The sequence below is a fragment of the Rhipicephalus microplus genome, chromosome 3, assembly GCF_043290135.1.
Source record: "Rhipicephalus microplus isolate Deutch F79 chromosome 3, USDA_Rmic, whole genome shotgun sequence".
NCBI classification, from domain to species: Eukaryota; Metazoa; Arthropoda; class Arachnida; order Ixodida; family Ixodidae; genus Rhipicephalus; species Rhipicephalus microplus.
In genome coordinates this window covers 163,883,575-163,908,503 of record NC_134702.1, presented here as the reverse complement: position 1 = coordinate 163,908,503, position 24,929 = coordinate 163,883,575, and the positions used below count along the sequence as shown (strand labels likewise).

The 24,929-nt window shown below is 47.1% G+C and overlaps 1 protein-coding gene across 2 annotated transcripts; it reads right to left on the bottom strand.

Annotated features, from left to right (window-relative positions):
- Positions 1 to 461: 461 nt before the first annotated feature.
- LOC142803990 (uncharacterized) lies at positions 462 to 14,904 on the bottom strand. 2 transcript variants are annotated; one of them, XM_075890435.1, is made up of 2 exons: positions 14,775 to 14,904; positions 462 to 5,804 (listed from the first exon to the last, which is right to left on the bottom strand). In XM_075890435.1, exon 2 carries the CDS (start codon positions 4,868 to 4,870, stop codon positions 3,074 to 3,076), a length of 1,797 nt encoding a protein of 598 aa, XP_075746550.1. In that variant the 5' UTR covers positions 4,871 to 5,804; positions 14,775 to 14,904; the 3' UTR covers positions 462 to 3,073. The 2 variants fall into 2 exon arrangements, with proteins under 2 accessions (XP_075746550.1, XP_075746551.1); XM_075890436.1 differs by lacking the exon at positions 14,775 to 14,904 and adding an exon at positions 11,277 to 11,378.
- Positions 14,905 to 24,929: the final 10,025 nt, after the last annotated feature.

Genomic DNA, 24,929 nt, shown 5'->3' with positions numbered 1-24,929 from the left:
CGTGCCAACTAGGCAACACCTTTACTAACAGTGCGCGCGCGTTGACGTCACTCTCTGCCTAGCCTGTCGCCGCTTGCCACGTGTCATCTCGCTCGCTTCATCCTCTCCACTGCTCACAACATTGGAGCGCACATCAAGCAAACAGTCTTTCTTGATTGAAAAACTTACTGCTCGCGCTGAACAACCATTCACTGGCTATCCCATGTATACAGGCACTAGATCTCAATCTCCATGGTAGTGCCGGTGGGAGATTTCACCACAGCGGTGCGTTGTTGAACAATAAAAATTAGTGCGTTGTTTAACAGTAAGAATTCGCGTTGAAAGAAACATTGAACCATACAGACACAGTGCATATTCAAAACAGTGTGCGTGAAAGATATCCATAGAGATGAAAGTGGTGAAGCCGCGAGTACTGAACATTTTACAACATCACTGACACAGAATTGAGAGGGATAAAATCAACTTTTATTCAAATGAAATTCAGTTTTTCAATTTGTCTACACAACGAAAATTTTCAGTGCACCAAGAAGAGCAATACTGAAATAAGAATATCAACTTGTTCAGTCGGTATTCAGCCTGCGTAGTACGCAAAACACAGTTCAAACGATACGAAGTGAGTGCGACTAAAGTACGTGTTCGTGTGCTGACTTTGCTGCGCACGCGTACGTTCAGTACACAGCCACAGCAACTAGAAATATCTCGCTACTTGCCACGAAGACAGCAGCGTTTCCCCGCGTCAACTCCTTTTACGTCATAAATAGCACAAAATAGATCGGGCATGCATAATAGTATGTACACTCCTAGTTCTTTGTCGTCCTTCTTCAAGGGAGCAGGTTCATCGAAATCTACTGCCACTATTGGTCCAAGTGGGCCCAGCCACCAATTTTTCGCTGTTTACTCATGCTACTCTAAGTTTTCGTCATTTTGTTTCTTTCTCTTTTTTCCTCTTTTACCTTTTTTATTTTTCCTCTATCTGTTCCTTCCTCTCGAAACGTAAGCTGGCATTACGTAGCTGGCAGTTGCCATCTTGCTCTCTTTCTCTTTTCTACGTGTCCTAGTGTATCTGTGTATGCAAATCAAATAATAATATTGCTTCATGTAGGCTGACGGAATGCATATTATCGACGCGCATGTGCACCCGACGAAGGCAACGAAGGTCGCTTCCGGCTCTAGCCTGGAGCTGTATTGGTCACTGCTGCAACTGCTCTTTCAAATATATTTTGTGAACTGCCTATAGTGTAAGCGAATCGTTACTCACGTAACATTACTCACGGTGAAGGAGGAACACTCTCCATCCTCTCCACGCAGCTCCGCAGTGGCCGCTTCTTGAGTGAAGATTGTTCTACTATAGTTTATTTTCATGTCCCATTTTTACAGCACTTATCTAAGGATGATTGTTCAGAATTATTTGGTCGCTTCCGCAAGTTACTGTAGAATAACTCTGACAGTTATTTCATTATTCATTGACGTCACGTAACACCGCATTCAGTATATGTGGAGCTAGCAAACGGCCACGAGCGTATCATGAAGGGCCCGATTTACTCTATTGTAGCGCGATAGTAGCGAGAGATATATCAAACGTTGTAGAACGGGAAGCAGATCGGTTTTTCTTCGGCAGTTAGCCACTCCGTGGGGTTACGATATAGTGGTGGAACGAATGGGTCACTTCGAGATGCATTGATGCGATCGGTCTGGAGTAGGGGCGAGAAACAAGCCAGGTGACCCTTCGTTATCACTGAAGGCCTTTACTGATTCTAGATCACGTCATGAAGTCGTTACACACTGCTCTAATATTGGTGGTTCAATGTGTGCGGTTGATATGCTGCGGCACTGGACTTGCCGCTTCAAGTTGCCGTTGAACAATACGCGTTACATTCTGCTCAAAGGTGGTGTTGAGGTGGAATTGGAGCAGGTCGACGTAGCCACTTTGTTTGGCAGCCGAAAAAACTGAGGGTGCACGCGAAGACTTTTCGTCGTTTCAAAACGTTGCCATTCATGAATGATGTCGTCTATGTCGAGACATTGGTGTACGCCAGTAAATCGAAAGCGTCGTACACGCTTCCCTTAAAAACTTGACCAACATTATGAGCTCCAGACATTCCTCGACTACTTTCCGGCAAAGAGCCTGCACAACTTGTATATAGGACGCGTACAATTCAGTTTGTGACTGGACACGGGTAGAGAGTTCCTGTTGTGCAGTTGCGTGTCGACCGGTCATGACCTCCCAAGAAAGCAAACGGCATCGGTGTGATCAACGACACTGCACGTGCACTTTTTGCCTGGTTCGTTGGTTCTGCTGTGGTCTCCGACCGGGCACGTTGGCCTAACTGACAAACTGCTCTCTCGCTACAGGGGGCCAGGCACAGTGTTTTGTGCGGTGACTTCCGTCTCTTATGAAATCACTCCTGCTGCCTTGCCGTCTTCATCAGCTCTTCAGGCCACCAACATCGTACACATCACACGCCTCAAGCAGCACTACTCGCCCAACGACGTTGAGTCTAGATGCCCCGAGACAGCATCTTTGCCGATGAGGCTTAGACTACATGTAGGCTGCCAGAATGCATATTTTTGACGCGCGTGTGTGCCCGACAAAAAGGACGATGGTCACTTGCTGATCGATCTCGGAGCCAAACTGGCCAGCGCGGCAACCGCTCTTGCAACTGTATTTTGATAATATCCTGCAGTGTAAGCGACTCATTATTCACGTAGCAATAATAATAATGAGTTTGAAAACTAACTATGCTGTACGTAAGAGCATCTGACAGAATGGCTCTATCGTGCAGAAAAAAGGCGAAAGACTAACCTTTTTGTCCTTCAAACTTCATTTCCATGCATAACTATACTCAAGTTGCAAAATAGATGCTTGAAACTGTTTCCATAGCTTACTTCGTTTTTACTGAAGCACACTATATTCGCATCTTCCAGCATGTGTTCAGTTACTTCGTTGAACCAAAGGTCGTCGCAGTGTATGGTGCCTTTCTCTCCTCTCGAGCCTTCTAACAATAACGTGGTTAGGGCGTGCAAACTACCAAAATCTAATAATTGAGCAATTTTAATTATTGTTTATGCGTGGCTACGCAATACCTACATATTTAAAGAGAAAATTTATCTTTTGGTTAGCAATCATCAGCTCAACTAAGAGCACGAGAACGCAACTGCCTAAAAACAACACATAGAGTGCGAAAAATCTACTGAGCTCACTCATTTGGCTTGACTCGTTATCTTCACTGTTTTCGGTGTTTGGATGCACCATGTCACTGCAGTTAACCGGCACTCGTAAAAGGGAGGTCTCCACAATTCTCGTCACAAATTTACGGAAGGCGCCTCTCAAAGCAAAATTTTTTCGTACCGGAAACGTCAAAAGTACTCTCTGTACCTTATCTTCAGATATCATAAGGTCAGGATATCTGTCACGCAATACACACTTCGGAATTGTGTGCATCAAGCAAACGTTCCCGTGCTTGCGTGCGCACAACAAACAGGCACTCGAGCTGCCTTTTTTCAGCGAAGTTTTGTATTTGTTCGATTCAAAAGCTAAGGTCAGCTTTTTGTAAAAGCTTGTGTCATTTCGATTTTCCTCTACATAACCAAGTGTTAGGCTTCCCTGAAGTAGACACGTATTGAACGTTCGCCTCTCAAGCGCAAGTTCAAGTTCTTCGAGTGTGTCCACCACATCAGCTGGTGATCGCCAACTCAAGCGCGAAACAAGTTCAGAGCGGATATAAGTTGATAATGGTAACATTGCCATGAGCCACGTGGTATACAAAATGGAGCGACTTGTCGGCCACCGGAATCTCCAAGGGACAAATGATGGAGTTGCGTAAAATGATGCGAGAAGCAATGAGACGCTGTCGGTGAGTGACTCTGAGTAGCACAGGCTCATTTCTTTTATGTCAGCTATAGCTAACACAAGTGCCGCAAACAATATTGCAACTGAAAGCAAGGAGAATGCAAGGCTGGACTCCAAGACAATGTCCAACATAGAGGCTAGGACATACTTGCCACGCTGATAGTAAAATGTTTCATATTGCTCTTCGAGGACAGCAGAAAAGTCTGCCACATTTCCATAGCCATCGTACATTGGCCATAAGTGCCCTACTATATCGAAATATCCACGAGTGAGCTTGATCAATAGGTCCTTGTGATCAGGTTGAAACGTCCAATGTAGTGAGACATTGTATACTCGCAGTGCAGCGAATACAAACATTTCATGGCTTCCTGCGCAGGTGGCGTGGTTTTCTGCGGCCCTTTGGCAGCCGACATATATATCTGAATTTCTTAAATGGTTTTGTTCACTCAGTGCAGAATGGATGTCACGATACTTGTGACGGCACTCCCTTGTATATACTGATACATCACTGGCATTCAACAGTTCATGAGAAAAATTTCCATACTTCTTGCGATAGGCGGTTCCAACGACATCGCAAGAAAAGTTTCTGGTTGTCTGTGCCCCTATGTATTTCTGAAATATATCTTTCGCTTCATCACTGCCTTGAATCACTATCCAATCGACTAGCTGAAAAGCTCTAATGCGGCTTAGGCATGTTGCCAGGCAGATCGACACTCCTCGGCCAAGTCGTGGCACAATCACGATTGACCTTATTCCATATTGGGCATGCGCACTAAGATAACGAAGAAAGTTTTTACTTGGGAGCGTCCACAGGGTGACAGGCCAAGGAACATGACGCAACAGTTGTTTGTCCTCGGTGTCCCACTGGCCTCGGCACGTAGCGATTGCCCGCCGATCATTCCTGTCTATGAAAGCCTCAACAGATTTGAGTAATTTTGAGGCTTTTTCTTTTTGTGAAACTGACATGTTGGACTGAACATTGTAGAAAACGATTACAAACACACAAGCAAAACACCTCATTTGTAAGGAAAATCAGTATATGATGATTATAAGGTTTGTACAGCCGTAAACGCAGCTTTCCGTGAAGTCCCACATATATTTCTGATTTTATTGATTTATATATTACAGTCACTGCCGGAAAGAAAACCTTAAAATAATGCAGAGTACACATACACACACACAAAAGAAAAGTGGCACACGGAGAGCGAACAAAAATATATGATTGCTCACACAACTTGTGATAGATACAACTGTGTTCGGGAATAACAGCCACGAAAGCCGGATTAGATTCTTCAGCTTTACCAGTACAGCGAACTAAACTTGCCACGGATTGAAAAAGCATGCCGATGGCCACAACGTACTCTCGCAATGAAACATTCACCTCGCTAACAGAGCCATCCTCTTCCAGAGTAAAGAAGAGCGAAATGTAAAACTAGAATGTAAATTATAGTTAGCTCCGTCACCCCAAAATGCTCCCTTATATTCAAGCTTTGGAATGCACGAAGAGCCCGTCACCCAAATCTGCTTTACACGCTCTGATCACATCAGCAAGTGGGCACGCCAGTTCACGTGTACGGTGGTCGGCAGCACTCCTGGAGGGACCATTTGCGCGCAAAATGTCTAAGCCCTGGCGCAGGTCAAAGCACATGTACCGCAGTTGTAGTTGTGTTTTCGAACATCAGGACAAGATGAGATTTCCGAAAACGTCGCACACCTCTCTTTGTTCACAATTAAATTCGATCTAAAAATACTGTTGGGTCCAGGAAGAGCCTATAGAGAACCACTTGGCAGGAGCGCTCCAAACATCCTTTTCTCGCCCAGAAACGTGTTGGTCTGTCCAGAAAGTCACTGTCCTTTATGGCTGTTATTAAGAACACCAACTTACAAGAGCATTAGGAACACCATCACTGTGTCGGTACCAAAAAAACTTCACATGTGCACTTTGGTCAGTGGCCTGCAGAAATAAAAAAAAATCGATCAGCCTAATGAAAATAATGACTTTGTAGCATAAACTGAATTGTAACGGCAGCACGATGCGGTAACCCCATTCATACGCGAGAGTTTTAGTAGCGTGTTTTACTTTTCCACAGCAACAATGTACATGCAAACGAACAATCATAACACACCATTGCAAGCGGAATATAAAAATAAGAACCAATGACATGTATGCAAGTGGTTCTAAATCACTCCTTAGAATGCAAAGAGCGGCTTTGTGAAGCTCACTTCAAATATTATATCGCTTAGAAAAGTCCATGCTACATGTAAGTCTCAGTACGTTTTGACGGGCGATAAGGAGAACAACACTGCCTAATTTGTCATTCCCGCATATATGACACGGTCCACTTTAAAGGGGCGGAAAAACTGTGAGTATGATCCACACTATACTTGAGTGTATTGTGTCTCAACGCGATATATTCAAGTAAGCTGCTTACAAGTCGTGGCGTTCTCTTAATGGGAATAGCAATATTGACTAAATTACGCGCACTAGCAAATACATGTGCCTTCTAGATAATTTGCGACGCACGAGCCTGCGGCACCCAGCTGCGCGCGAACCATGTTGGAAAAAAGAATAACGTAGAATTAGAGGCAGAAGTGAACCCTCGAGACAATCTAGCTGTGTTATTATTCTCGGGCACAAGTTCGCCCTACCTACGTTAGCCTATTAAAAGAGTTCATTGAAGAGTGCATTACAAATCTGGGGGAAGTACTGGGTGTGATGCCAAACCCCTCTCGAGTGACAGAGCACAGTCAAAAACCACAGCGATTTCGACCCAACGAGCTGACGCCTGTTCATCAGCGCTGCAGTCGACGCCTACGTGGTGAGGGTCCTGAATTTTCACCTTTATCGACTTCGCTTGGAACACCACCGGCTGTGAACGGGTACGCAACCGACATGACAGCTCAGGTCACTCTAGCCAACATTGTAGTAAACCAGCCAATGCTACCAAAGCTCTTCCACGGCGAAAGCTACGAGGACGCAGAGGACTGGCTTGAGCACTTTGAACGCGTCGCAAAGGCTAACGGATATGGGGAAGAGCGCAAACTTGGAAATGTTTACTTCGCACTGGAAGATAGCGCACGAACGTGGTATGAAAACCACGAAGCTACCTTCCGGTCATGGAATGACTTTTGACGGGAGCTGCTCGCTGCTTTCCCGAACACAGACCGCAAAGAGAGAGCTGAAGCTGCGCTCCAGACAAGAAATCAGCGAAATAACGAAACTGTCGCCATGTATCTCGAAGACATGTCTCGCTTATTCCGCCGAGCGGATTCAAATATGAGCGAAGACAGCAAGCTGCGCCATCTAATGCGAGGCGTGAAGCAAGAACTCTTTGCCGGACTAATTCGAAGCCCACCGCGCATCATCGACGAGTTTTGTTCCGAGGCGACTACAATGAAAAGGACGCTACAACAGCGAGCAAGGTTATACAACCGGCATGCGATCGTCACTTCCTTGGACATGTCGCCACCAGCCTTCGGTAACGGCATGGAAGCACTACGCGAGCTGGTGCGGTCTGTTGTGCGAGAAGAGCTGCAGAAGCAGCGTCTTGACCAGAACGCTCCAATGCTTTCGTCTCTGGCCGATGTGATCCGTGAGGAGGTCAGGCAGGTGGTACGTGAACATTCGAGCAACGCACAGCCAGGGCCACCACTACAACAGAAGACGAGAGTGACGTATGCTGATGTGCTACTACGAGGACCTCCATGACGTGCGGACGTCGCGGCGGCAACACCTATGCAGTAACTGATGCCGCCGTGCACCCTGCAGCCAATGCCAGAGAGGAGACTAAGAAAGAGCGACGTCTGGCGCACTCCCGACTGGATACCGCTGTGTTACTACTGTGGGGACCCTGGTCATCTCTACCGAACGTGCCACTACCGCCAGGCAGGTCTACGTGGTTTTCCTGTTAATGCACCGAGACCACGAAATGGTGAACGTCCCTTCGAAATTGAAGAATACCTGTCAGGTCGTCAAACCTCTAGTGGCTTCCAACGACACCAACCTCGTGCAACGACAACAGAGAGATATAGATCGCCTAGCCCCCGACCTTCAGCAAGCTCCCCAAGATCTCGTTTCCCAAGCCCACGTCGGGAAAACTAGAGTCAGCGACCTGTGGAGGCAAGGCCGCTATCGACGCTAATGCAGAAAAACCTCCATTGCTGACTCTGAACGACGACCAATTCAGAAACTGGTGCTTCGATAGTGACGTTGCTTCCAATTTACGTGTGTTTGTTGACGGCTACGAAATCATCGAACTGGTAGATACCGGCGCAGACTATTTAGTGATGAATAGCGGACATTATAAAATACTAAAGAAAGTGCTGACCGCTTGGAAGGGACCACAAGTTCGCACAACAGGAGGGCACATCATCGACCCTACTGGAATATGCACTCGGAATACGGGGTTTCACGTACGTCACCAGTTTTATTGTGCGGCCGGAATGCTCAAGATACGTGATTATCAGCATGGATTTCTTACGAGCCAATGGCGCTGTAATTAACTTGCGAGAATCTTCCGTCTCATTTTCGACTAGGCACGCGATTGCTACCTTTGAAACGCAAAAAAACGTATGTGACCTTTGTATTGCTGATGATGGCGTCATGGTGCCGCCAAGATTGAGCATATCTGTCGCAGTAAACAACAAAGCATTCAGTGAATTCGAACGATTTGCTTACAACAACACTGCCTTACTACTCCAGAAAGGGATCTGCTTGGCACGAGGCCTTGTTAAGTTACGTGACGGATGTGCAAATGTTCTCCTCACAAACTTTGCAAATGAGGTGCGGCACGTTGCAAAAGGTATTGTTATCGCCAGTATGAATGATTTCGTCCAGGTTACGGAGCTGCGCACTTTAGAAACCAGTGCGTCTGATTTCGAAGACGTGGAGTCTGTCCTTGCAGCGATCGACATCAAGCCAGGCCTACTACCAAGCGAAAAAGAGCAAATAGAGGGTCTTTTAAAGGAATTCGCCGAATGTTTCTCGTTGTCACCTAAGGTTCGACGCACTCCTATCGCCAAACATCGCATCATTGTCGACGAGTCAGTGAGGCCAATACACCAGCATCCCTACCCAGTGTCACCAAGAGAAAGAGAAGCTATTGGTAATCAGGTTGAAGAAATGCTCAGAGGCGATGTAGTCCAGTCTTCATCAAGTCCATGGGATCACCTGTTGTTCTTGTGAAGAAAAACGACCAAACCTTACGTTTCTGCGTTGATTATGGGAAGCTGAATGCCGTCACCAAAAGGGATGTTTATCCTCTGCCAAGAATTGATTACACTCTGGATAGGCTGTGAAATGCCAGGTATTTTTCCACATTGGATCTTAAAAGTGGGAATTGGCAAATAGAAGTTGACGAAAGAGATCGCGAAAAGACAGCGTTTGTGACACCGGATGGTTTATACGAGTTCAAGGTACTCCCTTTTCGCCTTTGTTCAGCACCCGCCACATTCCAACGGATGATGGACACAGCGCTTTGTGGTCTTAAATGGCAGTCATGCCTGGTTTATCTCGACGACGTTTTTGTTTTCTCTGCTACATTTGAGCAGCATTTGGAAAGGCTCCGGACCTTGCTCACTGCGATCAAATCAGCGGACTTGACGATAAAACCGCAGAAAAGTCATTTCGGCTTCCGTGAGCTTCTTTTTCTCGGCCATGTCATCAGTGCAGAAGGCGTCAGCCCAGACCCTGCAAAAACTGAGGCCGAAGCAAGATTTCCAAAGTCAACAGACAAAAAGGCTGTTAGACGATTTTCAGGTCTCTGCGCCTATTATCCACGGTTCGTTAAAAAATTTTCACCAATCGCTGAACCACTGACGCGGCTGTCAAAAGAGGAAATGCCTTTCGTATGGCTTGCCGAACAAGAGGATGCCTTCAAATAACTACGAAAGTGCCTTTAAAGCCATCCTGTTCTGGCGCATTTTGACGAGGAAGCGGAAACCGATATCCACACGGATGCAAGCAATTTAGGCCTTGGGGCCGTGCTCATCCAATGGCAAAACGGACAAGAACGAATCATTGCGTATGCCAGTCGCACTCTTTCGAAAGCTGAGGTGAACTACTCCACGACCGAGAAAACATGCCTTGCCGTCGTATGGGCTATCAGCAAGTTTCGACCATATTTATATGGTAGGCCTTTTCGAGCTATAAGCGACCATCATTCGCTATGCTGGCTGGCTAATCTCAAGGACCCATGTGGACGGCTTGCACGATGGAGCTTGCGATTACAGGAGTATGATATCACGCTTCTGTACAAGTCAGGTCACAAGCACAGTGATGCGGGCTGCTTGTCACATGCTCTGATTCAACCTGCTGCTTCTGCTTTCACCGAGGATGGTGAAGATTTTATTTTCTTGGGAGCTGTGACACCATCAGAGATGGCACATCAGCAGTGATCCGACCCTGAGATACTCCTCTTGATCAAGTACCTACAAGGACAGTCTGTCGGTGTTCCACGACCTTTTGTCCGCGGCTTGTCAGCGTTCGTCCTACGAAACATCCTGTATAAAAGAAACTTTGACAACAATACAGCGACATTCCTGCTTGTCGTCCCTTCACCTCTGCGACCAGAGATTTTGGAGGCTTTCCACGATGATCTATCAGCTGGACACTTAGGAGTGAGCAGAACGTTAGCACGTATCCGCAGTAAATACTACTGGCCGAAGTTGCTTAGCTCTGTTCGACACTATGCCAGTACCTGCCGGGACTGCCAAAGACGTAAAACGCCACCGCTAAAACCAGCAGGTCTCCTTCAACAGATAGAACCACCAGAAGCCCCATTCACACAAGTGGGAATGGACTTACTGGGCCCATTTCCTACGTCGTCATCGGGAAAACGGTGGATAATAGTTGCGACCGACTATTTAACCAGATATGCCGAGAAAGCGACACTTGTTAAAGGATCAGCCGTTGAAGTAGCCAAATTCTTCGTCTCCAACATTGTACTGCGGCACGGAGCTCCAAAAGCGTTGATCACGGACCAAAGGACTGCATTTGCGGCCGACCTGATGAAATGTATTATGAAATTGATGCACACCAGCCATAGAAAAGCGACGGCATATCATCCTCAAGCAAATGGTCTTACGGAACGACTGAACAGAACGCTGGCTGATGTATTGCCAATGTGCGTTGATATAGAACACCGTACTTAGGATAAAATATTACCCTATGCAACATTCGCCTATAACACTGTGATGCAAGAGACAACACGGATGACGCCATTCCAACTTGTTTTTGGCCGGACGGTAACGACACCTTCAGATGCAATGTTACCTATTGACGAGACGCCCGAGAATTACTATGACGTTCACGACTACATACAAAGAGTAGAAGAAGCCAGACAGCTGGCACAATATCGCATTCTACAACAGCAGAAAACCAACACGCATCGATACAATCTGCGAAGAAGAGACGTCCAGTACGCACCAGGAGACAGAGTATGGATGTGGATTCCTGTACGAATTCGTGGCCTGTCAGAAAAACTGCTTCGCCGCTATTTCGGTCCGTACAGAGTGCTCCGCCGCGTCGGCTCACTCAACTACGAAGTTATGCCAGAGGGACAGGATATTTTATCCCGACGGCGGCATCGCACGGAAACTGTGCATGTCGTCAGGATGAAACCATATCACGACAGACAATGAAACGCAGAAGATACAACGTTCTTTGACGTTAACGACATCCCCGACGAGGGTTTGTGAATGACTGCCATGCAACCAGTTTGACACAAGCGTCGGGACGATGCACTCTGGAAAGGGGGGCAATGACACATTGGGACTTTAAATTACGCGCGCTAGCAAATACTTGTGCCTTCTAGATGATTTGCGACGCACGAGCCTGCGGGACCCAGCTGCGCGCGAACAGTGTGGGAAAACAGAAGAACGTAGAAGAAGAGCCAGAAGTAAATCCTCGAGACAATCTAGCTGTGTTAATATTCTCGGGCACAAGTTCGCCCTACCTACGTCAGCCTATTAAAAGAGTTCATTGAAGAGTGCGTTACAATATTAATAACCATGGGCGCGAGAAATGCAAGTTTATGCTTGGAAACCAATTCGTGTTCCTGCTTCGGAGCAGTTTTATGTCGGGTATATTCTAAAATTTCGCCAGTATTTTATGAACGCTTGCCGAGAAGAAAATCCAGAATGAACGATCTCCGACAAGAATATGGTCGGAGTCCGGACACAAGATACACTGATGCAGCGAAATATCTTGAAATCCCAGCCCATGCTTTCAGCGTAGTTGACAGCGATGACAAAAACATAATGGCAGCTGCCATCCGAACCTCAGGAATCGATATGGCAGAACAAACAGAGGTAGTGCTAGCAGTCTGAACCTTTGCTCACATAGCGATAATACTGACCGATACGCAAGCAGCTTGCCGAAGATTTCAGAAAAGGACAATTTCGAAGCAAACCCCGGAAATTCTCGCCCCCGCAGCGAAGGCAAAACTGCCTGAAACGTACACTGTTAGCACTTCAGGTCAGGAGTCCCTGATGAGAAACGAGGCAGTCGATGTTTTCGCCAGAGCTCATGTTCAGATAATCTCAAAGGACGCAACAAGGATGAAAGGAGAGGTACCTAAAAGTACTCCAACATACTGCGGCACATCACGCTAAACCGAAGAATAAATCTGCCATCTCACTCCAGGCTGACAAGGGAAGAGGCACTAACCTTCGGAAATTGCAAACTAAGACCTACGTTCATGGTACGCTGCTTCCCCGCATGTCACCAGCTGAGTACTCGTACGCCTTCAAGTACTTTGATGTCCCGGAAGCCCTAATATATTAGGTATTAGGAGGCACTACACTAGCAGAAGAGCGGTGGAAAGAATCAGCGCTGCCGGGTTTAACGGGCGTGCGATGTGACCAAGGTCCGCGGCTACCTAAAAGAAGGAGGTCAGCCACCTTGGACTCACAATGCGCTTGCTCAAATAGAAGTTCATTCTCTCCTCTCTGTTGCCTAGTCCCAAGTACGCATAAAGGCATTTTGTATATCGTGATGTTAGCGTGCCTGCTGTCGATGCATCCTTGCAGCCGTTGAAAAACAGCTGAAAGCCACCGCTTCTGTGGTAACACCAATTATGCTTAAGAAAATCACTGTTGTCGCTGGCACGAAGAATGTGAAACAAGCACGTGCGTATCTGTAGCCATGTTGCCGTTTTACAGCAAAAGCTGTATAAGGTGACAGGAAACGGGAAACTGTCCGGCCGAGGTGTCACTAACATGCGGTCTTATTAGCAGCCCTATCACTTACGTCATTCTCAGCACCGTACCCAAGCACCTGCGCCAGTGGCTGCGTTGTGAGTGACGCCCATCTCGTCACTGCCGGAGCACTAAGCACGCGCGAGTTAGTTTTTTCCTAAAACATTTCCCATGGACATGAACTTCAAGAGAGTGCCGACCGTGTAAACGTGAGAAAGCTCGAGTTCGCGGGGCTGATGGCGTTGTCCTGGAATTAAATTCGGTCCTGGAGCCCGAGTGCCGGCAGACACTGCGTACCGATGATCCAGCAGCCTTTCATGCAGCGCGATATCGCGAGCGGGAATGCAACCGCCGCTGGCGGGAGGATCTTGCAAACTATGCCATTCAGTTAAGTCGCGATGTGGAACGCTTCGAACAACGTCGTGCCGAACAATGAATGCGTGGTTCTTGAAGAATTTCTTTCTGGCTACGGGCGACGCGGCGCAGTGCCTAGGCCGAACAAGAGGCGTTCCGACGTCAACGTGATGACGGCGGGAGCACGTTTGCTGGGGGGTTTTTCTGCGTAGTTTCCACAGCGGCACTCTACCTTCGGCTGCGATGTCTGTGATCACCTGTGGTTCGAGAACAACCACAGTGATGAACGGATTGCGATACGCCTTGAACCACTCGTTACACTCGTTTATGACCAGGATCATGGAAGGTACAATGAGCTTCATTAAAAATAAACAGTGCGGTAAACCCAAGCCAAACCTGCGTCTAACGTAAGAAGCTCGAACATGTAACCAATAATTTTGAAAGCCTTTAGTGCCATGTCGTTTTGAGCTCATTGCTACACCCCAAGGGCCTGCGTTTATCTTTCACTTGTTACCCATTTGTACGGAGTATTCGCGCGAAGATATGTTTCATTTCAGTCCTCGTTATGTTTCATTTTCTTGCTATAATCAAATTTCTTGTATTCTAAACAGACTCAACATATGATTTATCGAGGATAATTAAAAAGAATTTGCCCAAGGCTGTAAAAGCCCAAGCTTGACTTTCTAATGGCTGGCCTATGTAGGCAGGCTGGCAAGAGAACTGATAAGTAGATATGTAGATATAGGGACAGTAAATAACATGGCACTGCTTATCAATGAATAATAGGTTACTGCAGCATCGATGGAAACGACCATGTAGATGAAACAGCCGGATCTGCTCATAAATTTTGCCTATCATTTCTCACTCAGTAAACTTCAATAAAATACTTCAAGTTAACAGCTTCATCAGGCATATTTGTATTTTGAAAATTTTTACCCTAGTAACTGCCCTTCATACTTGCCCCTCATTAGCGCATTTTATAAAAAAAAACAGTGTAACACTATGCTGGGTAGGTTTTTTTGTTTCCTGACTTAGTAAATCATGATCATTGAAATTAAATGAACTCTGCGAACCAGGCAAAGCGAATCACATGACTAAAAATAGAAATTAATGTGGATGTGTTGACACCAGTAGGCCGAATATTGAATGCAACCAGCTAGAAACCTAGCAGAATTGTTTTAGGAGTAATAAGAGATTTTTGACTGTCATTCAAGGCATAATGTTAAAGAAGTCCAAGACATTGCTTCCAAACTGAAAGAAAATAAGGTGCATTGAATATCGAACACAAAATGGTTTCGGGGGACTTTTAAGCACCGTTTTCGGCATGTTGAGTTAGGCGTCTAGAACTTGAACCGAATGAATAATATCTTACCTCACACTGAATTCCATCGTTGGGGGAGCTGCGTCCACGACAGGATAACCCTGCCAGTGATGAATCCACGACGTTGGTGTAGAGGAATCTGCAAAAGGTTGTGTACGCGTGCCTACTAAACCGAGACTCCAGGGTCTATACGTATGAAGGTATGTTTGAGAAAATACATAATCTCTATGTTCACATTCAACATTCTATCCAAAACAAGAAAGCATCATATTTTCGTTAAAATTTCCACATACTGACGGAGTGCAGATTCCTTATGTCTCAAGTGAACAGACGTTTTTGGAGTGTTCAATAATGAGCGTAAAAACACTTCTATATGGAGCGTGCCTATCGAACGATAAACGAGGAAATGAGAGAAAATCACGGTTTTCTGAGAGCTCCTGGAAATCACGAATTGATTATGCACCTGGATATTGCAACTTCCGAAGATTCACAGACGAAAATTGGTATGAAACACCGTGGCGAAAATCATGACACCAGACAAGATCAGAAATGGAAATACTTTACTTTGCGTGCAGGTAATGAATTCGTGGAAATACTGAATTTTGTACGATAACTGTGCAGGTAGTTTTGTAAGGAGCTATCTGAGGTGTGAGCTGCAAGTGAATCGGCGTCATCAGAAGAAATAACGTCGAAGTGAACGTAATATGATACGCCTCCCCGTGAATCAGTTGTACATCCCATCTATAGTCTAGCGGATCGAAAAACTCATGCATTTTGTACTAGATCAGAGTCAAAGAACGAACTAATCTAGTTTTTAAATGCAATGTCTCAGAGTGGGCTTTCAGCGACTTATCGATTCACAACAATGTCTGTACACTCCAGATGATGTAGCAACACGAAAGAGAAGCAAATTTGAGACCCTAGATTGAGTACGACAAGTGAAACAAATTAGAAAGCCCATATTTGGAAGATGTTTCAGCGCGCGAACAAAGGAAAAAGGACAGGGTAGATAGAAAGAAAGCCCAGTTACATAGAGCAGTACTGATATTCTCACTCACTAAAGAACCGGACATATTATTCGGAGATCCGCAAAAAAGCGTGGGAGGAAATTCTAAAATTGATCGAACATCTATGCGACATATCATTACAAATGGGTCTTCTCTTGCCAATACCGAGGTTCTGTAGCACAGACTTTGTTTGTTTACGCGCATTATATGACACGTACCGACTTTACCGGATCGGCCAAGAATGCGATGTTGAGATTTTTGAATCTTATTGGTGGGTGATTGAAAAAAAATAATATAATATGTAATAATGCATAATATATTCAATTTAAACTACAAGTAATATGTGTTTGAGCGTGTGTTCCAGACTGCCTTATAAACCTGATGGGAACAATTTCGAAGAACTTAGGTAGTTCGCAAGAATGTCTTTTCCATCATACAATCAAAGTCTGGCAAATATTCCTGATGATGATGATAATGACGATGATGCTTATGATAATTATGATGATGATGATGATGATGGTGATGATGATGGTGGTTATGATACCTCAAGCATAGTTCATACCCACCCAGGGTGTCGGTGAAGGATTGGTTCTATCACATTCTATGGTTTCGTTGAATTCTGGGTCTGAATAACACGCTATGTTTCTAATGAAACAGTCATTGTGATTGCGAACATTATCTGCAAATGGCACCCGTGGTAGTCTCTGAATACTGCTGGGCCATGGAAAAGCTTTTTTTTTAGCGATGCTGACTTACAGCGCAGTAACTACAGCGATGCAGGACTACCACGTTTTGTTGGCACGCAGCCGTTTCACTTTAATAAATCGGTGATCGCATTTATATTTAGGGTATACTGTATTCACACAGAAACTATCGCCGCCGTCTCCACCTGAACTGGTGATGCCTAGACGACAGTGGTAAAGCATTACCGTACTTTGTACAGAGTAAACCACCATTTTAATGGGTGCAAGTGCTCATATCGGAAGCTCCCAGCATCAGCGAGGCCCGACATCACGCCAGCATCTCAAAGTTCACATAGGCCCGATAGCGCGTGAGCTGGGCTCCAGCTCTCGTTTTTTCACGACATTGCACCGTCGACTCACATACAGGAGGTGGCCAGGTGAATACCGTAATAACAGAAAAAGATGTCAAGCAGAGCCTCAAGAGTTCGCACTGTCTGCGAACTATAAATGGCGTGCAATTCCACTTAAAATGGCTGTCTATAGGAAGATAGACTCACCAGTTTGCCCAGAGCAAACACGTGTTCTTGATTGTGGTGCTACACGTTTTGCACGATGTGTAACAGCAATGCACTTCTCTTTGCAAAGACGCTTTCACTAGGTGATGTTATGAGCCACCATGGAGCGGAAGACAAGAAATTCAGATTTCGAATTGAAGGCTAGGCGGTGTTAAACGCCGGCCACTTTATATTATGTGGAAGGAAAACCTGCGACACTTTCCGTTGCAGTACGAGGTCTCTGCGTGCCGACATCGCATGTGCAACAAAAGCCACACGAACTTGAGGGCAGAGTCAGGGGCTGCTACATAATAAATCTTGGCCACAATAAGGCACGATTGAAATCAAGGCAATCGGTGCTTTGATGACGTCTACGCCGAACTCAGCGTGGATCAGTTTGAACCAATCACAAATAACTGTGACCATGCGATGCTGTTGTAAGAAGTTGCTATTATTTGATCGTACGAAAACAGTTTCATGTAATTACGAGCGAGCCCAATATGGATAATGCTGGGCGCAATGACAAATGTCCGGACTCTATCAGAGCTCAGTGAAATGTTTCGCGGAATTTTTTTTTTTCAATCTGTAAAAACCACTGAGAAAATTACACAAACAACCAACTGCCCGTTCACTCGATTAGCTTGCTTATTTCTTAAAACTTGTCGTAGTTTGCAGATTTTCAATTAGAGGCGAATCTCCTTGAAATGTGGCTGGTTCCCTCTGTGTGGTTAGTAGTTGGAGTACTAGTAGTGTGAAGCCACCTCCAGTTTATTAATTGCTCCATTGATGGTGTTGCGTGTATATGTCCTTAGAAATAACATCACTAAATGGCGTTAGCAATTTTCGTATAGTTTGCGGACGGACATACAGACATACAGACCAATGGACGAATGGACGAAAGGACGGACACAAACACAGACAAACGGGCGAACGATTTCATGTAGTTGATGGACGGACAGACCGACAGACAGACGGACGAACGGACACACGCTTCGCCCCACTCATCGTCGTTCACTCCTTAGATTGAATGTTCTTACGGTGCATCGCGTCGCAACGCAAGCACGTATGGGCCCCTACGTAAAATAAAAGTGAGAACTATTTTCACTTACCTGTATTCACCCAGAAGAAATCACTTGGATTGAAAAGTGCACTGCGCACAAGTTTTGGAAGCGTCATAAGTTTACCGATACGAAGCCTAACCACACATTTTTTTTTCGCTCTAGATCTTGCATGAACGAATGAAGGCTTATCTTCTTAAGAACACCTGCAGTTTCGCAAATCCGATTTTTGTTGAATTTATATGCCATGACGCGCTTACGACGAACGCAGAGGCGCTAGGCATTTATTTAAAACAGCCGAAACAGGCGCTCCCGTGTAAATATCATCAAGTCGTTGCCGGCATGCGCCACGGACTGGCGCGACAGTCTACGGACACCGCGAATAGAAGACGAGAAAAAGTCCAAGATTTTATTATGAGGCTATTTCACGCAGAAGAAGCAAGAGACATAACAAGGAAGATGAGATGGTGTAGGCTGGAGGGGCGCGCTTTTTCTTGTCATCTTTGCTCACGCTTAGTCATCGTCCAAATTCACTGCAAATACGCCTTATTTGCCCCTTGTGATGTGTGGTGCGCGTTCAAAGTGCGCGCCTTCGAAAAGTGCGCGTCACGAAAAAAAAAAACAAAAGGAGAAATACCAGAGTGCACGTGCGGTGCTGCTTAAACAAGAATGACGACGTTAAAGAGCGTCAAGCACGAGGATGCGTGGCAGGACGTGAAGTAAACAAAAGGTAAAACATCCAATGGGCAGCGAACACGGAGATTTCAAGGCCCAATGGCTTGACACCACGAAACAGTAGTATCTCCAATGAGAACGAGACAAGTGGGCCAGAGCTGAAGCAGGAGCCTGGGGAGACCAGAGCAAGGGGAATTCGAGGCAGGCAGTGCAAGCGGAAGGTCGTCACCGGACCGGGCGCTGAAGATGGGCCGTTGGGTTCCGGACCCGAGCCTACAGGACTTCCACCGGCCGGGGCCTCCTGCTGTCGGGTTCCCGCTCCAAAGGACCGTGGCCATCCGGTCCTGAACTCCTTTCCAGGGCCTGCGGACTTTGGTTCCGGCAGGCGAGCTACAGCCGTCGGGCTCCGGGCCCGAGCTGTGCGCCCAGCTGCTTGACTAGGTCGACCCTAGTTCCCGGACGCGTCGCCACCAGCCTGCGTTCTCCCGTCTCCGACGTGTCCACGCTCCTCAAGTCGAAACCATCACGATTTGGTAGGGCTTTTCGACGTGTCGCCAGCAGCCAGCGTTCCCTCGTCCTCGTCCAGCCCACGCAGTGACGCAGGAGTCACGGCGTTCCGGTTTCTCATCACCGCCGAAAACCAACTTGTGGGTGAGACTGCACCGATACTCTTGCGCTACTCCCATCACTCAGCCCCTTTCGAACGTTAGGTTTAGTTACTGACTTTGAACGTTTTTTTGTTGGGTGTTTACAGATGTGTTTCGTCATGTCCAGTCAACTGTTTATTAAGTGTTTTGTTTTGTGAGGAATCTTTGCCTTTTTTTCTTTTCAATTAAACTTTTTGTGTGTTTCTTGGAAACCGAAAAAAAAAAAAAAAAAAAAAAGAGCTAGGAGTTCGAGGTGAACGAGGCAAGAGGAAGGTCACAGCTGGGAGCTGAAGACAGGCAGTCGGGTGGCAGACCTGAGCCTTCTGGACTTCACCCGGTCTGGACCTCCGGACAACGCCTTCCAAGGACGGCGAGCTGCCTCAACGGTCGAGACCAAGGCCTGCAGATTCCGGTGCGGGTGCAGCAACGGCAGTTCGGGTCACGGGCCTGAGCCTTGCAACCAGCCACCTCATCGGGCGAATCTGGGACGCCACAGGCATCACCGAGCGAGTCCCATTCCATCGTCGCCGCCAGCGAGCATCGGTACACGCCGTCGCCACCATTACAGCAGCAACGTTTTGGTGAGATCGAACTTGCTCTCTTCCCTGCACCGCCGAATCACCGCGTCAGAACTGCATCATGTAGCTGTGACTTTCCGTCGGCAGTTTCGGGACTTTAGATGTTTGTTTTCCTTCTAAATCCCGCTTTTAGCCAGCTATTCATTTCTTGTAGTTTGTGTTTGAGTTTTGCTTCAGTTCTGCAGTAAATGTTTAGGTGTTGTTTGTTAAGCAAACGGCTTTGTCCTTATTAGAAAAACTCTCCGGGGCTCAACCAGGAGAAACAAATCAGCAACAAGAACCCTGCATCACAAATTGGCGTCCGCAGCGACAGGACAAAGTCGTTTGTTTTTCCAGTAGATTTTTTTTGACGCGGTTAACACGATGACGAACACGTGGGAGTTAATTGAGTTGGCGGATAAAATGGGACTGACGGGAGCGGAGTTTAGAGTATGGTACGAGGAGCGGATGGAGAGGGAGCGTGAGCAACGGGCTGCAGAACGAAAGGCGGCGAAGGAAAAGCTTGAATTGGTGCTTAGAGCTAAGAAGGAGGAGCTAGAGCGCGTAACGCGTGAAAATAAAGTGTTGCTAGAGCGTCAGACACGCATACTGAAGCAGCAGCTCCAATTAGAGAGGGTGGACTTCGAGCGGCGACTCGAGCTTGCGATGGCGAAAAGGGGGCAGCTGGCGATGCAGAAGGTCGAGCAAGCGGTGAATGTTTGCTCCGATAGCAGCGTTTGCTGGAGGGAAGTCGATTCCTGCAAGGTTGGCCTCGAGCCTCGCGACAGCCTTACTTCGGAGCGAGAAGCTCAGATAGAGGAAGGCAGAGAGGTGGACAGCCAAGAAGGCAGGAGTCATGAGGAGTTTGTTGAAGCGACGGAAAGCTTCTCTGGCTGGGAACATATTACTTCCGTTAGCTGCTTGGGGACCTCTGAGAGGCCAAGCACCTATGAAGAAGAGCGCCTGGATATGGGCGACCTAGAAGCTGTGGAAAATGTTGTGGAGCAAAGCTTCGATAGCAGGGAACGAAGAAGCTCCATTCAGAATGAGGTGTGTATCAGAACGTCTCAAAGGCCGAGCACATTTCGGGAAGGGGTAGGGCTACCTCTCAATAGCTCCATGGAAGGAGCGCTAGAACGTCATTGGGAAGATGGCAGCGAATGCCATGAAGGCTCTGATATAGTGGCCACTGATTGTTTTGTACCGACAGAGGTAGCAGCAGGCACCACGTCAATGGTCCTAGACCATACGTATATCTCACTCAGAGAGAGAGGGGATTCTAGTTCACAGGATAGCGTAACTGCTATTTGTCCGAGAAAACACGATGGGAGTGCTGAAGCACTCTTCAAAATAAACAGTATCGAATCGGAGGTGGGCTCGATAGTAGGTATGGAGAATGCCAGACAGGGTCTTGAACCTGAGAACGTGATTGGTTTTGAACCTATAATTAAGTCCACTCAAGATGAGCTGTATAATGACCGAGCACAACGGCATCCCTTCTCAAGAATCCAGGAACCTCACACGCTTGTCGGAGCGTTTGGGCTTGCTGAGGGCACCCCGAGCTTGTGTTCATTAGATGGTGAATTAAAAGAAAGCATTTGTGTGAGAGATTGTGGCATTTGGACATTCGTGTCTCAGTGCGTTTCGTGTCGACGCCGACGGCTCGAGACCGCGCCCTGTTCCTCTGTGACCGGTAAGCGTTCATGTGGCCGGCGGGGGCGCAGACACGCGTTTCAGCGAAAGTGCATAAAAGCATGTTGGCCACAGTTACTTTCGAAACGTGCGAGAAGGGCAGTGCGTCTGGTTTGGGACGCGATAACCTGAGTGTAGGGTTAGAAAACCGGTAGCTCTTTCTGGACTTCGACTTTTAGATGCGGACACAAGTAGCTTTGTCCATAGTCGATTTTGTAGTAAAAAGGTTTATTCCGGGTTTCAGAACTTTTAAATGCAATTGGGTGAATCTAAAGTTTAAGTGTGGACATTTGGACGATGTAGCGAACTGTAGCCCGGTGATGTGTTGAACTGCGTGGTGCAAATATGTGGTTTAATTGTGACGTAGTGCAGAACGCGCACTCATCGGCAGTTTTTTTTTTCTAAAAAAAAAACTTGAATAAAAGGGGGGCGTATGTGATGTGTGGTGCGCGTTCAAAGTGCGCGCCTTCGAAAAGTGCGCGTCACGGAAAAAAAAAACAAAAGGAGAAATACCAGAGTGCACGTGCGGTGCTGCTTAAACAAGAATGACGACGTTAAAGAGCGTCAAGCACGAGGATGCGTGGCAGGACGTGAAGTAAACAAAAGGTAAAACATCCAATGGGCAGCGAACACGGAGATTTCAAGGCCCAATGGCTTGACACCACGAAACAGTAGTATCTCCAATGAGAACGAGACAAGTGGGCCAGAGCTGAAGCAGGAGCCTGGGGAGACCAGAGCAAGGGGAATTCGAGGCAGGCAGTGCAAGCGGAAGGTCGTCACCGGACCGGGCGCTGAAGATGGGCCGTTGGGTTCCGGACCCGAGCCTACAGGACTTCCACCGGCCGGGGCCTCCTGCTGTCGGGTTCCCGCTCCAAAGGACCGTGGCCATCCGGTCCTGAACTCCTTTCCAGGGCCTGCGGACTTTGGTTCCGGCAGGCGAGCTACAGCCGTCGGGCTCCGGGCCCGAGCTGTGCGCCCAGCTGCTTGACTAGGTCGACCCTAGTTCCCGGACGCGTCGCCACCAGCCTGCGTTCTCCCGTCTCCGACGTGTCCACGCTCCTCAAGTCGAAACCATCACGATTTGGTAGGGCTTTTCGACGTGTCGCCAGCAGCCAGCGTTCCCTCGTCCTCGTCCAGCCCACGCAGTGACGCAGGAGTCACGGCGTTCCGGTTTCTCATCACCGCCGAAAACCAACTTGTGGGTGAGACTGCACCGATACTCTTGCGCTACTCCCATCACTCAGCCCCTTTCGAACGTTAGGTTTAGTTACTGACTTTGAACGTTTTTTTGTTGGGTGTTTACAGATGTGTTTCGTCATGTCCAGTCAACTGTTTATTAAGTGTTTTGTTTTGTGAGGAATCTTTGCCTTTTTTTCTTTTCAATTAAACTTTTTGTGTGTTTCTTGGAAACCGAAAAAAAAAAAAAAAAAAAAAAAAGAGCTAGGAGTTCGAGGTGAACGAGGCAAGAGGAAGGTCACAGCTGGGAGCTGAAGACAGGCAGTCGGGTGGCAGACCTGAGCCTTCTGGACTTCACCCGGTCTGGACCTCCGGACAACGCCTTCCAAGGACGGCGAGCTGCCTCAACGGTCGAGACCAAGGCCTGCAGATTCCGGTGCGGGTGCAGCAACGGCAGTTCGGGTCACGGGCCTGAGCCTTGCAACCAGCCACCTCATCGGGCGAATCTGGGACGCCACAGGCATCACCGAGCGAGTCCCATTCCATCGTCGCCGCCAGCGAGCATCGGTACACGCCGTCGCCACCATTACAGCAGCAACGTTTTGGTGAGATCGAACTTGCTCTCTTCCCTGCACCGCCGAATCACCGCGTCAGAACTGCATCATGTAGCTGTGACTTTCCGTCGGCAGTTTCGGGACTTTAGATGTTTGTTTTCCTTCTAAATCCCGCTTTTAGCCAGCTATTCATTTCTTGTAGTTTGTGTTTGAGTTTTGCTTCAGTTCTGCAGTAAATGTTTAGGTGTTGTTTGTTAAGCAAACGGCTTTGTCCTTATTAGAAAAACTCTCCGGGGCTCAACCAGGAGAAACAAATCAGCAACAAGAACCCGCATCACACCCCTGTGATCTAGCGTAACAATATAAAGTAGAAGCTGACGTGTTCAGAAGGGCCCTGGGTGTTCGATCGTTTGCGCATGGGCTGGGCACGAGCGTCGAAGGTTGTGCTCCTGGCTCTTCAGCTCTCGTTGTTTAACGGCATCGCACCGTAGACTTCGGGCTTTCAAGGACGAGTCCGAGAAACCGGATTGGAGTCACGACAGCCCGCATCGCCCAGAGACCGCCATCGACTTGTGCCCCGAGCGCACCATTCTATGATGGTACACCGCAGGCCTTATCTGAGTTTGTTCCTTGGAGGCGCCGACCAGCGCAAGTACCCGCGAGGCGCAGGCCACTAGCTTCCGAGCCTTCCAGCCTCAACAACAACGCAGCTCGCGTTCCTGACCTGAGAAGGACGGGGTCACCATCTTCGATGACAAAGTCAACGTCAGTGCCGCAGCAACGCAACCCTACTTCAGGCAGTGAGTGGTAACCTTGCAATTTACTGAGAAATGTTGTTTAGACAGATATTATACATATAATTCTTCCTGACCGTGTAGCATTTTGTGTCACTTGATTGAAGTAGACATTCTGCCTTCCTTTAACTGAACGTTCACAATTCAATTGTTACTATAGAAACTCAGCATCGTGTATTGTTTATTCACAGCATATACGGTGTGCGTGTACCTATAAAATGCGAGAACTATATTGTTCTGAGAGGAGACACCACATCATATTGTTCCATTGATATGTGAGGTTTAACGTTCCAAAACCACCATATGATTATGAGAGACGCCGTAGTGAAGGGCTCCGGAAATTTTGACCACCTGGGGTTTTTTAACGCACACAGAAATCTGAGTACACGGGCCTACAACATTCCCGCCTCCATCGAAAATGAAGCCGCCGCAGCAGGGATTCGATCCCACGACCTGCTGGTCCGCAGCCGAGTGCTTTAGCCACTAGATCACCACGGCGGGGCTCCACATATTATTCTTCTTTGTGCTATTATCTCATTAGAATTACTTGTTCTTTCAATATGACTTTATTTTTTATGGCGTCTCTCATAATCATATGGTGGTTTTGGGACGTTAAACCCCACAAATCAATCATCATTATGACTTTATTTTGTTAGTGTTCAATTTGCCTCCATGAAAATAGCTGGTGCTTTATGAAAACATCAACATTTATTTATCATATAATACTAAATATTATAACCTTAACAACGAGAAGGAAAAAAATCAAGCTTTGTGGAGCTTTGATAAGGTACAAATATTTTTCAAGCACT